The following is a 12,125-nucleotide window of genomic DNA, read 5'->3' on the forward strand; positions in this document are numbered from 1 at the left end:
TGGGGCTGGACTGAGCTATCGGGGCGAGCCCATCTAGAATGTACCGTACTACGGACAGGAACATAGGGACACAGGAACATAGGGACTCATGAAAATGGGCAAGATTTCCCGTGTGTCCTGACTAGTTTGGATGAAGCTGAACATTTTCCCCCTTCAAGCTGCCTTCAGAAAAATAATTTCAGTATATTAAAAAGAGCAGTTTTCCTTCTCTCACAGAAGCCTGGCTGGTCTTTGACATGCAGATGGTGTTGGCCAGGCCTGACCTTTGATATTGTAAATTGTAGGCTCTGGCCCAGCCTAGTCTTTGGGATGTAGATTTCAGGTGCAGGGCCCAGTTTTGTCTTTGGGATGTAAATCCAAGTGCTTTTAGTCCAAGAAAGGATTCAGTTTTGGTTTTGTATCTTCTTTCCAGAGGCCTAGATTACTGGCCTGCAGATGCAAGGAACTAATGCATATTCTACTGCCTCAATGTTCTTCCTGTAACTTCTTTTGATGCCTTTGGTGATGTCACTGTATTGCGCCCTTTAGAGGTACCAAGATCAATAAAAGGAGATCACGGGGCTCTCTGCCTTTGTCTAAGAGTCAGAGAGAACCTAGACCCTCCAAGAACACATTTCTTCCATGTTCCTTATCTCAGAGCCTCTGACCATATGAACGTTCACGCAACAAAAAGGTATTATACAAGAGAAGGCAGAGGTGTGTGAAAGACATGAATTCTTTGTGGAGAGACCTCAAGCAATGTGCTTTAAAGGGATGGCAGGTTTCCTAAATTGAAGAGGATACTTAGAGATGAGCCAAAGGACAAAACAATGAGGCATAGAATTGTTGAGAGCAACTCAGTAGAAGAATAGCATCAACTTCAAAGGTGTAGCCATTGTCTTAGAGGAGGGAAGGGAGGGAGAGAGGAAGGGAAGGGAGGGAGGGAGAGAGGGAGGGAGAGAAGAAGGGAAAGAGGGAGAGGGAAGAAGGAAGGAGGGAGGGAGGGAGGGAGGAAGGAAGGAAGGAAGGAAGGAAGGAAGGAAGGAAGGAAGGAAGGAAGGAAGGAAGGAAGGAAGGAAGGAAGGAAGGAAGGAAGGAAGGAAGGAAGGAAGGAAAGAAGGAAAAGAGGGAGGGAGGCAGGCCAGAAAGTGTGTGTGTTATTAATTAATCCATTTTTTCTGTGCATGTGTAACATCGTCTTACCTTACGTTGTATGGATCCCATTCTCACAGATTTCACATCCACAGACTGGTAAGTAAGCCACAGGCCTGTATTTACATGTTGGATATAACATACTGAGTCTCCATATTTTATTTCAGATGTTCCCATGCCATCAACTTCTTTTCTCATGCCGACATCCAATTTTTCCTAAGACAAGGTGAGACAAGAAAATGTTCAAATTGTTTTGTTATTGTTTACAATGAAAGAATTTTACCTTGATATAAAAGTGCTTCTCTTAAAAAAAAAAAGTAGTCTTAAAAAACCCTAACATAATAAGAATGAAATATTCTTCTTTTTTTGTTTTTTTTGTTTGTTTATTTGCTTTTTGGGTCACACCCAGTGATGCACAGGGGTTGCTCCTAGCTGTGTGCTCAGGAATTTCTCCTGGCGGTGCTCAGGGGACCATATGGGATGCTGGGAATCGAACCCGGGTCGGCCACGTGCAAGGCAAACGCCCTACCCACTGTGCTATGGCTCCAGCCCCAAGGGTGAAATATTCTTTCCTCACAATTTGACATTCATTAAAAATCCAAACAGAAAACCACAAAATAACAATATATTCTTGATTTAAACACACTGGTAAAAATTATTTTGGCAAAATATAAAATTTTATATTAGTTTTCAGCAAATTTCAAACCAGACAATTTAAAATTAGTAGCTCAGGGGTTACTCCTGGCTCTGCACTCAGGAATTATTCCTAGCAGTGCTTGGGGGACCATATGGGATGTGGATTGAACTCAGGTCACCCACATGCAAGGCAAACACCCTACTCACTGTACTATTGCTCCAGCCCTTTTTTCCAGATTTTTATGAAATTAATGGTTAGTGGGGTTGGAAAAATAGTACAGTGGTAAGGCCCTTGCCTTGCAAGCTGATTTGGGTTTGATACTCAGCATTGCATACAGTCCTAGGAACCCCACCAAGAGTGATCTCTGACTATAAAGCCAGGAGTAAACCCTGAGCACCCTGAACATGGCCCCAAAACCAATTATGTGTGTGAGTGTGTATATATTTAGTTATATATATCTATATATCTATACATCATCATCTTCATCATCATCATCATCATCATTCCGTTGATCGTCGAATTTCTCGAGCAGTCTCAGTAACATCTTCATTTGTCTTAGCCCTGAGATTTTAGAAGCCTCTCTTTACTCATCCTTTCCAATGAGGGAGGCTCTTCCAGGGTCAGCGGAATGAGACCCAGCATGGTTACTGGTTTTGGTATATGAATACACCATGGGGAGTTTGCGAGGCTCTCCCATGTGGGCAGGAAACTCTCGGTAGCTTGCCAGGTTCTCGTACAGGGAGAACATAGATATATAGATATCTATCTATCTATAAATAGATATATAGATAGATATCTATATCTATATAGAGATATATATGGAAAGATATATATATCTCTATATATACATGAGTGTGTATATATGTGTGTATATATATGTGTGTATATATATGTGAATATATATATAAATAAATATATACATATATATACATATAATGACCTCAGAAAAAGTTAAACTTTTAGAAACAGAGAGGCAGGTAGGTAGAGAAAGGGAATCACAACGAATTCCTGAGAAGTAATAAAACCAATAGGTAAAAGGCTGCTAAAAACCAACCTTATGGACACAGGAACTGATAAGACCTTTACCTGGTGCCAGCACAGACCCAGAGAAGGCTGGGCTCCTCTCAGAGAGAAGCTCCAACATGAACAAAGACCAGGAATGGAATATCAACCATCAACTGCTCCCAACTCTACCCCCTTGGCAACCACCCTTGAAATAGACTTAGGCAGAAAGCTCCACGTAGGGCAGCTTGGGAGAAACACCTAGAAAAGCCAACTTGAACACAGGAAGCCTATGCTGCCTGACTCCATGCACTGCCTATGCCCATGTGTTTGGGCTGAGCATATGTGATGCCTGAATACATATGTGACCCACATCTCCCTTACTGAGATGTGTACTTCCATACTTTAGTATCTAATGCTGGGGTACATACTGAGACTCCCTCTCTACTCTGCAAAAGGACATTCTCTCTCTCTCTCTCTCTCTCTCTCTCTCTCTTTCTCTCTCTCTCTCACTCACTCTCTCTCTCTCACTCACTCACCCACTCACCCTCAGCCCTCAAAATTTCCAAATAAAACCTTTTAAACTTCACTGCATATCTCCTCCTGAAATTCTTTTCTGAGAATGAAAGATGACGATCCAAAAGACCTACGTAATGTCTAGGACTGACTTTACCTTCCTGCACAAAGCAAGACCCACAGTAGAATCTTATCAGTCCTAGATTTGTGGATGGGAAGAAAATGTTTCAAGGCTGTTGCCTCTCTTTCCTACTTCATATAAGTCACCTGGGGACTGGCATCACTTCCAAGGATCAGTTTTCTCATCTGAAAATAAAATTAACCAATAATCTCCACCACAGAATGAGAAGGAAACAAAAAATATATCCCATTTAATGTTTTGAGCACAGTACCAGGGAAAAAATAAACACTTTAATACAATTTTTATAGTTTTGATCAAGAAAATGATGTTGATAATGAAAATGATGATGGCAGTGAGGATGAAAATGTTAATGAGTATTTATTTCCAACTAATTAAAGCTATGGCTCATTTTCCACTAGTGCAATTTACTACTTGAAGTACAGAAGAATTTACTCTTAAAATATTAATGTACCAAATTCCTCTTCAAGCACCAGTGTGGGTGTGGTCAACAAAACAAACAAAAATGAGTCTATAAAATTTCAAACTTTTGTTTTCTTTTATCCTCGCAGCATATTTATGTCATTTTAATTGTGTTATGAGATATCATGATCACCAGTTTTATTTTTTTATTTTTTTAATTTTTAATTTATCACCATGTGGAAAGTTACAAAGTTTTCAGGTTTATGTCTCAGTTATACAATTTTCAAACACCATCCCTTCACCAGTGCCCATATTCCACCACCAAAATCCCCAGTATACCCCCCACCCATGATCACCAATTTTAAAGTGATGTTTTGTTTGCTTTTTATTAAGAAGATGGAAGAGTCATCATATCTGATTAAAACCTCAAACGTGGGGGCCGGAGGGATAGCACCGCGGGTAGGGTGTTTGCCTTGCATGCGACTGACCCGGGTTTGATTCCCATCATCCCATATGGTTCCCTGAGCACTGCCAGCGGTGATTCCTGAGTGTGTGCATCGCAGGGTGTGACCCAAAAGGGAAAAAAACCCTCAAACTCTCTAGGTTAAAAGTTTTAATCAAACAACTTTATGATGACTATTTTAGCAGCCACTCTAATCACTCTAACCCTCCAGTAAGGTAGTTAACTTGACATTGTCACTGTCACTGTCATCCCATTGTTCATCGATTTGCTCAAGCGGTCACCAGTAACGTCTCCATTGTGAGACTTGTTGTTACTGTTTTTGGTATATTGAATACACCATGGGTAGCTTGCCAGGCTCTGCCATTTGGGCAGGATACTCTTGGTAGCTTGCCGGGCTCTCTGAGAGGAATCGAACCCAGGTCGGCTGCGTGCAAGGCAAACGCCCTAGCCACTACTCTATCGCTCAAGCCCCGACATTAATGTGACCTTAAGAAAACAAACAAGTGTGATTGCCTGGAAGAACAAAATCAAGAACTTTCATTTCTTACTTTCTTTTTTCTTCTTTATATTTATTTATTTGTTTAACTGACTCATTGTGAGTTCTTTTATATTTGAGCATTTTTAGTATCCAAGATTAGGGAAAAAATAAAGTAAAAATAATCTAGACTGGTAATGCTATAAACAGCATATCTTTAAGCAGGCCATAAGTCAACAATATAAAGTAGCCTGTATTCCTAGAAATGAAGTGTCCGCATAAAGCAAGCAAGCACTGAATGTCCTAGAACTTCGTATTAGCTATTCTGCATATAAATCAGAGGGCTTTAGAGTCAGCATCCATTTAAGGTATATTTGAGATATTTTTGGTAAATGGTTTAGTAGTAGTGGCAACAGAATTAGAGGAGCTATCCCTGCCATGGAGAACAAGTATATAATGGGGGAGAAAACAGTTTGGGGAATCTATTTGAAGATGCTTAATAAAGCCCACAATCAAAGAGAAAATGGAGACAAATAGATAAATCAAGTTGGTCTCCACTAACAGTATACTGTGCCCATCAGCCTAGAGTTCAGACTAAACAACTTGCTGGCTTGAAAGATTAGAGGACAGACTCCAAGCCTCATAAAATAACAGAGTATTAAATAAACTAAATCCTGTACCAGAGAAGCAACTATAAAATCATTTCATAAATTTTGTTCAGATGCTTGCTGACAACCGAACTATACATGCTCAGGAGAGACTTTGTAGAATGGCAGCAGTGAAGACTGAAACAACTGAGCAGAAATATAAATTACTGCCTACTGAAATATAAATAACTGCCCACTGCAAGAGAAGGAAACTGGAGTTTTGGTGCAGCAAGTCTACCTGCTTGTAAAAACTAAACTCATTCTTCAAAATAATATTTAATACTCAATGTCTGTATGACTTATTTCTAATTTCTAATATGCTAAAAAATAAGTAGATGTAAAAAAATTGGTTTTTAACTAAAATTTAATTTATATAATAAAAATAGGTGATAAAGATTCACACAAAGTTGGTCCTTGCAATTAGTGAACAAGAGCATTAAAGCAACTATTGTAAATATGAATCTGTCCAAGAACATCAGAAAAATAATAATTATACAGATGGGAAATTTCAATAACATAATGCCAAAATAAAAATAATGACTAAACTATAAAATTGAACTTACGTCATATTGAAACTATAGATTAAAAAATCAATGAATTTATGCTCACGACTGATCACCACAGGTGATCCATAAAAGCACGCAGATGTAAGTACTTGCCCAAACTGAAAACTCCCTTCAAAGACTCTATATGGTGGAACCAGTGGTTAAGGCATTTGCCTTGCACGTGGCTAACCTGATTTTCCCACAACACCACATATAATCTCCTGAGTACCACCAGGACTGCTACCTGAGTGAAGAGCCAAGAGAATCCCTAACCACCACTGTGACTTGTCAAAAAAAAAAAAAAAACAAGTGTGACTGACCCCAGTTTGATTCTGGGCACTACATGGCCCCATGTGAATTGAGCATCACTGCATACGCCCTGGAAACTCCCTTAAGCACAGATGGTACAACCCAAATCATTCCTGGCTCTTTGGGCCCTTGCGTTGAACTACAGGCCCTGCTGGCCAAAAGCTGCAAGGAGGAATCCCTACGCCTTCTGATCTCTCTCTCTCTCTCTCTCTCTCTCTCTCTCTCTCTCTCTCTCTCTCTCTCTCTCTCTCTCTCTCTCTCTCTCTCTCTCTCTCTCTCTCTCCCTCTCTCTCTCACACATACACACTCACTCACTCACACATGCACACCAAATTTAACTCCTATATGCTCTTTTTTTTAATTATGAGAATTTTTTTTTCTTTTTGGGTCACACCCGGCGATGCACAGGGGTTACTCCTGGCTCTGCACTCAGGAATTACCCCTGGTGGTGCTCAGGGGACCATATGGGATGCTCGGAATCGAACCTGGGTTGGCCGTGTGCAAGGCAAACGCCCTACCCGCTGTGTTATTGCTCCAGCCCCGAACTCCTATATGGTCTTCATGTAATCAAGGAACTGTTTGATTCTCAATAGTATCTTAGCATTTTCAATATCCTTGAGTTTCTTCAGATATTGATAACTACATGCTCACAGAATAATAATGATTTTTGCATATTCTAGTGTTGCCTAAACAGGTGTTTCCACTGTTTGGCTAGACAATTCATGTTTTTATTCCTATACTCTTGTATCATACTGTCCGATTATGAGAGAAATGATGACACCTTTACAATGGCCTATAAACTGTCCTCGTCCTTAACCTTAACCACTATACTATCTCACTGGCCAGTTTATAGGCAATTGTAAATAAACTTACATCAATTCATTTTTCAAGAGCAAAAACAATGTGCCCAAATTCTTCACCCCATTGTCTCGTGTCCCAAGATTATTATAGTCATCACAACTGCTATATTTTAATGAATAATTCTTAACTAGTTGTACTTTTGGAAATAGCAAATCCTCTTTTAGATATCCTTTACAATATACATTACAAACAACTCCCAATTTAGTAATACAAATAACGTTATTCAATAATGCTCAGAAAAAATATTTTCAAACGAATACCAAACTGATTCTAGAAGAAAGAAGACAAGCCTAAAAAAATATCCAGTGATATATTGGCACTTGGTATACAAAATTGATTCATTATAAAATACAAATAATCCCTAAACAAATGTGGATGAATTAAATTACAAGAAATTAACTATAGCAAAAAAAATTATTAAGAAACTTATCTACTACTGTTACAATTATGTTCTTATTATATAAATCAGGTAGTGTAGAGGGAATAATATTTGATATTAATTGAAGTATCTTGAAATCTAACTAAATTATTCTAAAAACAGCAAATAGAAATGGATAAAGAACTTTATCTATAAATGACAGATCCTTTGCTTTTACAATAGCCAGTTCTCTTAAGATAAATAATGTTTAAAGTAGTAAAATTAAAAGACTTTCATTTTAATTTGCTTCCTATGGTGCCACAATGCTGCAAAGAATTGTATATCTTAAAGAAATATAAGTTTAAAACTGCTGCACAGTGAGGAAAATTGTTGGAACTATTAGACCATAGCAAGTTTAGCCCATTCAGGGAAGAGTTTTTGAGGAGATATCCTAATACTCTAATAGGTGGTCTATATGAAAAAAGGAATTTTAAAATATATTCCTATACTGGATGGTATAAGATGCCCCCCTTACACTTGAGGGACATCACTTCAGCAGGAGTGAAAAGATCACAGACACATGTATTACATATCCACAACTCATACTGATACCCCATTTCTTGCTGAACTCTAACCCACTCCATCTTAACTACAGAAGGTTTAACAGCACTCACTGTCATGCTTGGTGCCCTTAAATGGGACCATAATAAAAACTATAAAAGGAGGGTCAAAGTGATACTACGGAGATTGGGTGCTTGCCTTGCACATGCACCATGCCTAGGTTTGATTCCCAGTACCTTTGGTCCCCCCAAAACCCACAAGGAGTGATCCCTGAGCACAGAGCCAGGAATAAGGCCAGAACACAACCGGGGGGTGTGGCCCCCAAAAAACCTTTTAAGTGAATTTCTATATGTTCTAAAAAACTATAGTTGAATTAATTTTGAGCTATCAAAGTACTTTGAAAACTAGTTAAAATAAATTATTTTGGTTAAAAAAGCCACTATTAAGTTCTCCATTTGCTTTTATGTTTATATATTTAATCATTGATGAACAACTATGATATATTTCACAGATAAGAAAAGTAGTTTTTCCATATGCCCTCATCTTCAATCACTATCATCAAATTTTCATTTTCTTTCTAAAAAGAGCATTAGTGCTGCTACTTGACTGTTGGAGTTTCCTAGCATGACCCCTTGACACTAAATGCCACAGAGCCTATGGGAAAGCCCTGGTCCCCATCTTCTCTGAGAGCCAGGCTGTTGCTAAGGGAAACCCGATATATTTACAGAATAACATAGGCAGTTTGTCTTGTTATTGCCGGCAGCTGATGGCTTGGGACAGGGGAAGCCGACACCTTTGGATATCAGCAATACTTCAACTTAGCCTTTGCTTTGGAGAGTCAAGAACGGTGCTTCAGAAGTGTCTTCCTAGCCATTACAACCCCCTCCTCCCCTCCACCACCTGTTCACTACTGCACATAGGCACATTCCTCCAGCCTTTATTTTAATCCTTGCCTTTCTTAATAGCCTTTGTCATATGACTGTGAGTCTGTGGCCCGTATGGATATCTCGGTTCAGATCATACTGTAAGTGCAAATATCTGAACTTCCCTTGCTCTAGGTTCAAAGACTCCAGTCTTCAAATTTCTAGGGTCTCAGTAGCTGCAGGACAGTTACATGTCACTTGCATATGGATTTGGAACATAATTTATTGAAGCCGTGGTTTCCTCATCTGCATAGCCAAGATTTTTTAAAGTATCTAATCCTCATCGGGTTGTAATAGGATTAAATAGGAAAACGCACGTAAACTGCTTTCACACTACCTTGGCACATAGTTGCTAAGTGTCACTTATTTTTGTTGGGTAAAAATGAATGTTTTAAAACACCTTACATATTTTTGAACCAAAAATTTAAAAATCCAAGTAAAAGATAACATATTAAACACTGTCTCAAAATGTTCGGTTGTATTTTTGCCAATTCATAATCTTGTGATCTTATTGGTAATCTTATTTAAGACTGGTTTCCATAACTTCAGTATCAAAAGAACTCTATTCATGATGCCCGGGAGAAGAAGAAATTGAAGAAAGCACCCACAAAGAATAATTTTGTGGGGTTTTAATCTAAAAAGTAATTACATCTTGGTGGGAGTATAATATATATGTACAAGACCTACTTTATGATTAAAACTGACATTTAAAAGCACTTGAAAATGATGGTTCAAAACCCTCGGAGTAAGTATAGAAAATGAAGATGAAGCCTAATAAAAAACCTCAAAAATAAAGTATATTTATAGTGTAAAGAGTGTTAAGAGAGGACAAAAAATATTTTTCAAAATACGTATCTACCAAACCATCACATTGCATAGTTTACACAATGGTTTATGTTACTTATAGTAATTAAAATGGAGAAAGAACAAAGAACAGCAAAATAAGTTATATTATAAACTTGTTTCACTGTATTCTAATCATTTTGAATATAGTTATCAAGATTTTAAGATTGCCCACTGAATGTTCAGATATCAGTGGCAAAGACAACCAAGGGAAATGTTCCTGATAAAAAAGTGGAAAAAAGATTTTAAATGAATAATCTATTATTATTTTAGCAAGAATTATCTTATGATTTATAAAATTTCAAGGATATATTGCAAAAAAGTTCTCACACTGTTCAAATTAAGGAAATGAAGAGGTAAAAGCAAAGATTTCTATAAAACAATGCAAGATACATTCAAATAAAGTTGATATTTTCAAGTGACCTAGAAAAGCTTAATTTTTCATCAAATTTGAAAGAATTATTTTGAATATAGTAATTAAGTTGTTCAATAGTCATTTAAATGGGTTGAAGGTTGGGGCTGGAGCAATAGCACAGCGGGTAGGGCGTTTGCCTTGCATGCAGCGACCCGGGTTCTAATCCCAGCATCCCATATGGTCCCCTGAGCACCGCCAGGGGTAATTCCTGAGTGAAGAGCCAGGAGTAACCCCTGTGCATCGCCGGGTGTGACCCAAAAACAAAACAAAAACGGGTTGAAGGTGCAGCCTTCAGAACACTTGATTTGCATATGGCCAACCCGGTTTTGGTCCCTGCACCACATATGGTCTCCCAAACATTTTCTGAACAAAGCCCTAAACACAGACAGGTGTGGCTCCCCCAAAAACAAACAAAAAAGTAGTCATTTATGAACAGAGAAGGAAATAAATCAAGGGGGGAGAGGGAATGAGAAGTAATAGGTGAATAGGTATCAGAGCTTGAGTTATATCAGTGGCATGAGTGAGGGTTATAGCCATATCTCCAAAACTCAGATTCAACAAAACCAAACACATGAGACCTAAGCAGGAAGCACTGAAACTTTGAAAAGTGCTGTCAAGTCGACAGGTGGGGGTGGAGTGGGGGCTGGGATGGGGAGGGAAGCCGGGAACACTGATGGAGGGAAGTTGACACTGGGGAGACTGATGTTGAATTATTGTACGTCTAAAACTCAACTGTCAGTAACTGTAAATCAGGGCTCTTTAATGAAGTTCTTAAAGTCATTGAATAATTGCTTACTGAAAATACACATAGAATTGAAGAAATATATTATATAGAGTCTTCTTTCCAGAAATTAAGCACTATTTATTTTCATAGTAAATAGCATAACAAAAATATGGAAAGTACTTCCAACCTATCAGTTCTATAACTGGGGAAAAGTTATCAAATGCATATATTTTCCCTTTTTCTCTGTGAATGCCTTTTGTTTTCTTTTGCATGAGTGTAAATGTTCATGTTTTCAGGGTACAATGTTACCATATCACATCAACTTCTGAAGTATCATTAATCCTTCACCACAGTTCCAAAGCTCCTTTCATTCCATTCCTCGTTCCCTTAGGTGATTTCAGCTATGCTGTTAGAATCTATGGGTATGTTTTCATTGAGCATTGTCTGTTCTCCTCTCTTTTCACTTTTATGTTGCCTGTGAGTGAGATTATCCAGTATTTACCTTTCTCCTTCGACTTATTTCTCCAAGCATGACACCCTACAGTTTTGTTCATGTTGTAGCAAAAAAGCAAGGCTTTATGTCTTTTTGTAGCTGAGTAGTAATTTATTGAGTGTATAGATCACTCTACTTTTATCCACTCACCTATCATTTGTCACTTAGATTATTTTCAGATTTTGATTATTATGAATAGCAGTGCCAGGAACACAGGTGCCTATCATAAATATATATTTTTGTGTAGGAGTAGATTGATGTACATATAAAAGTTCTAAGTCTAAATTTTTTAAGAACCTTTCATACTCTTTTTCAGAGGCTAAAGAATTTAATATTCTCCAGTGAATGAAGGATAAATGTTCCTTGTTTTCACATTTCTGGCAGCAGTTGTTTTAACTATATATAATCACTGTATCACTGTCATCACTGTCATCCCGTTGATCATCGATTTGCTCGAGCAGGCCCAGTAATGTCTCCATTCTCCCTAGCCCTGAGATTTTAGCAGCCTCTCTTTACTCGTCCTTTCCAATGGTGCCACATTAGAGGCTCTTCAGAGTCAGGGGAATGAGACCCATCATTATTACTGGTTTTGGCCTATGAATACATCATGGGGAGCTTGCCAGGCTCTCCCCCTAGTGCAGGCAGTAAACTCTCAGTAGCTTGCCAGGTTCTCCAAGAGAG

General features: G+C 38.3%; 1 protein-coding gene across 1 annotated transcript in view; it reads right to left on the reverse strand.

The window, feature by feature from the left end:
• RYR2 (ryanodine receptor 2) overlaps window positions 1-12,125 on the reverse strand; it is a 762,156-nt gene that overhangs the window by 379,715 nt on the left and 370,316 nt on the right. The window contains exon 12 of the mRNA XM_055147039.1: window positions 1,183-1,347. Within this exon, the coding sequence (XP_055003014.1) occupies window positions 1,183-1,347 (165 nt within the window). The remainder of the gene's footprint in view (window positions 1-1,182; window positions 1,348-12,125) is intronic.

The sequence above is a fragment of the Sorex araneus genome, chromosome 9 (genome assembly GCF_027595985.1).
Source record: "Sorex araneus isolate mSorAra2 chromosome 9, mSorAra2.pri, whole genome shotgun sequence".
Taxonomy (NCBI): Eukaryota; Metazoa; Chordata; class Mammalia; order Eulipotyphla; family Soricidae; genus Sorex; species Sorex araneus.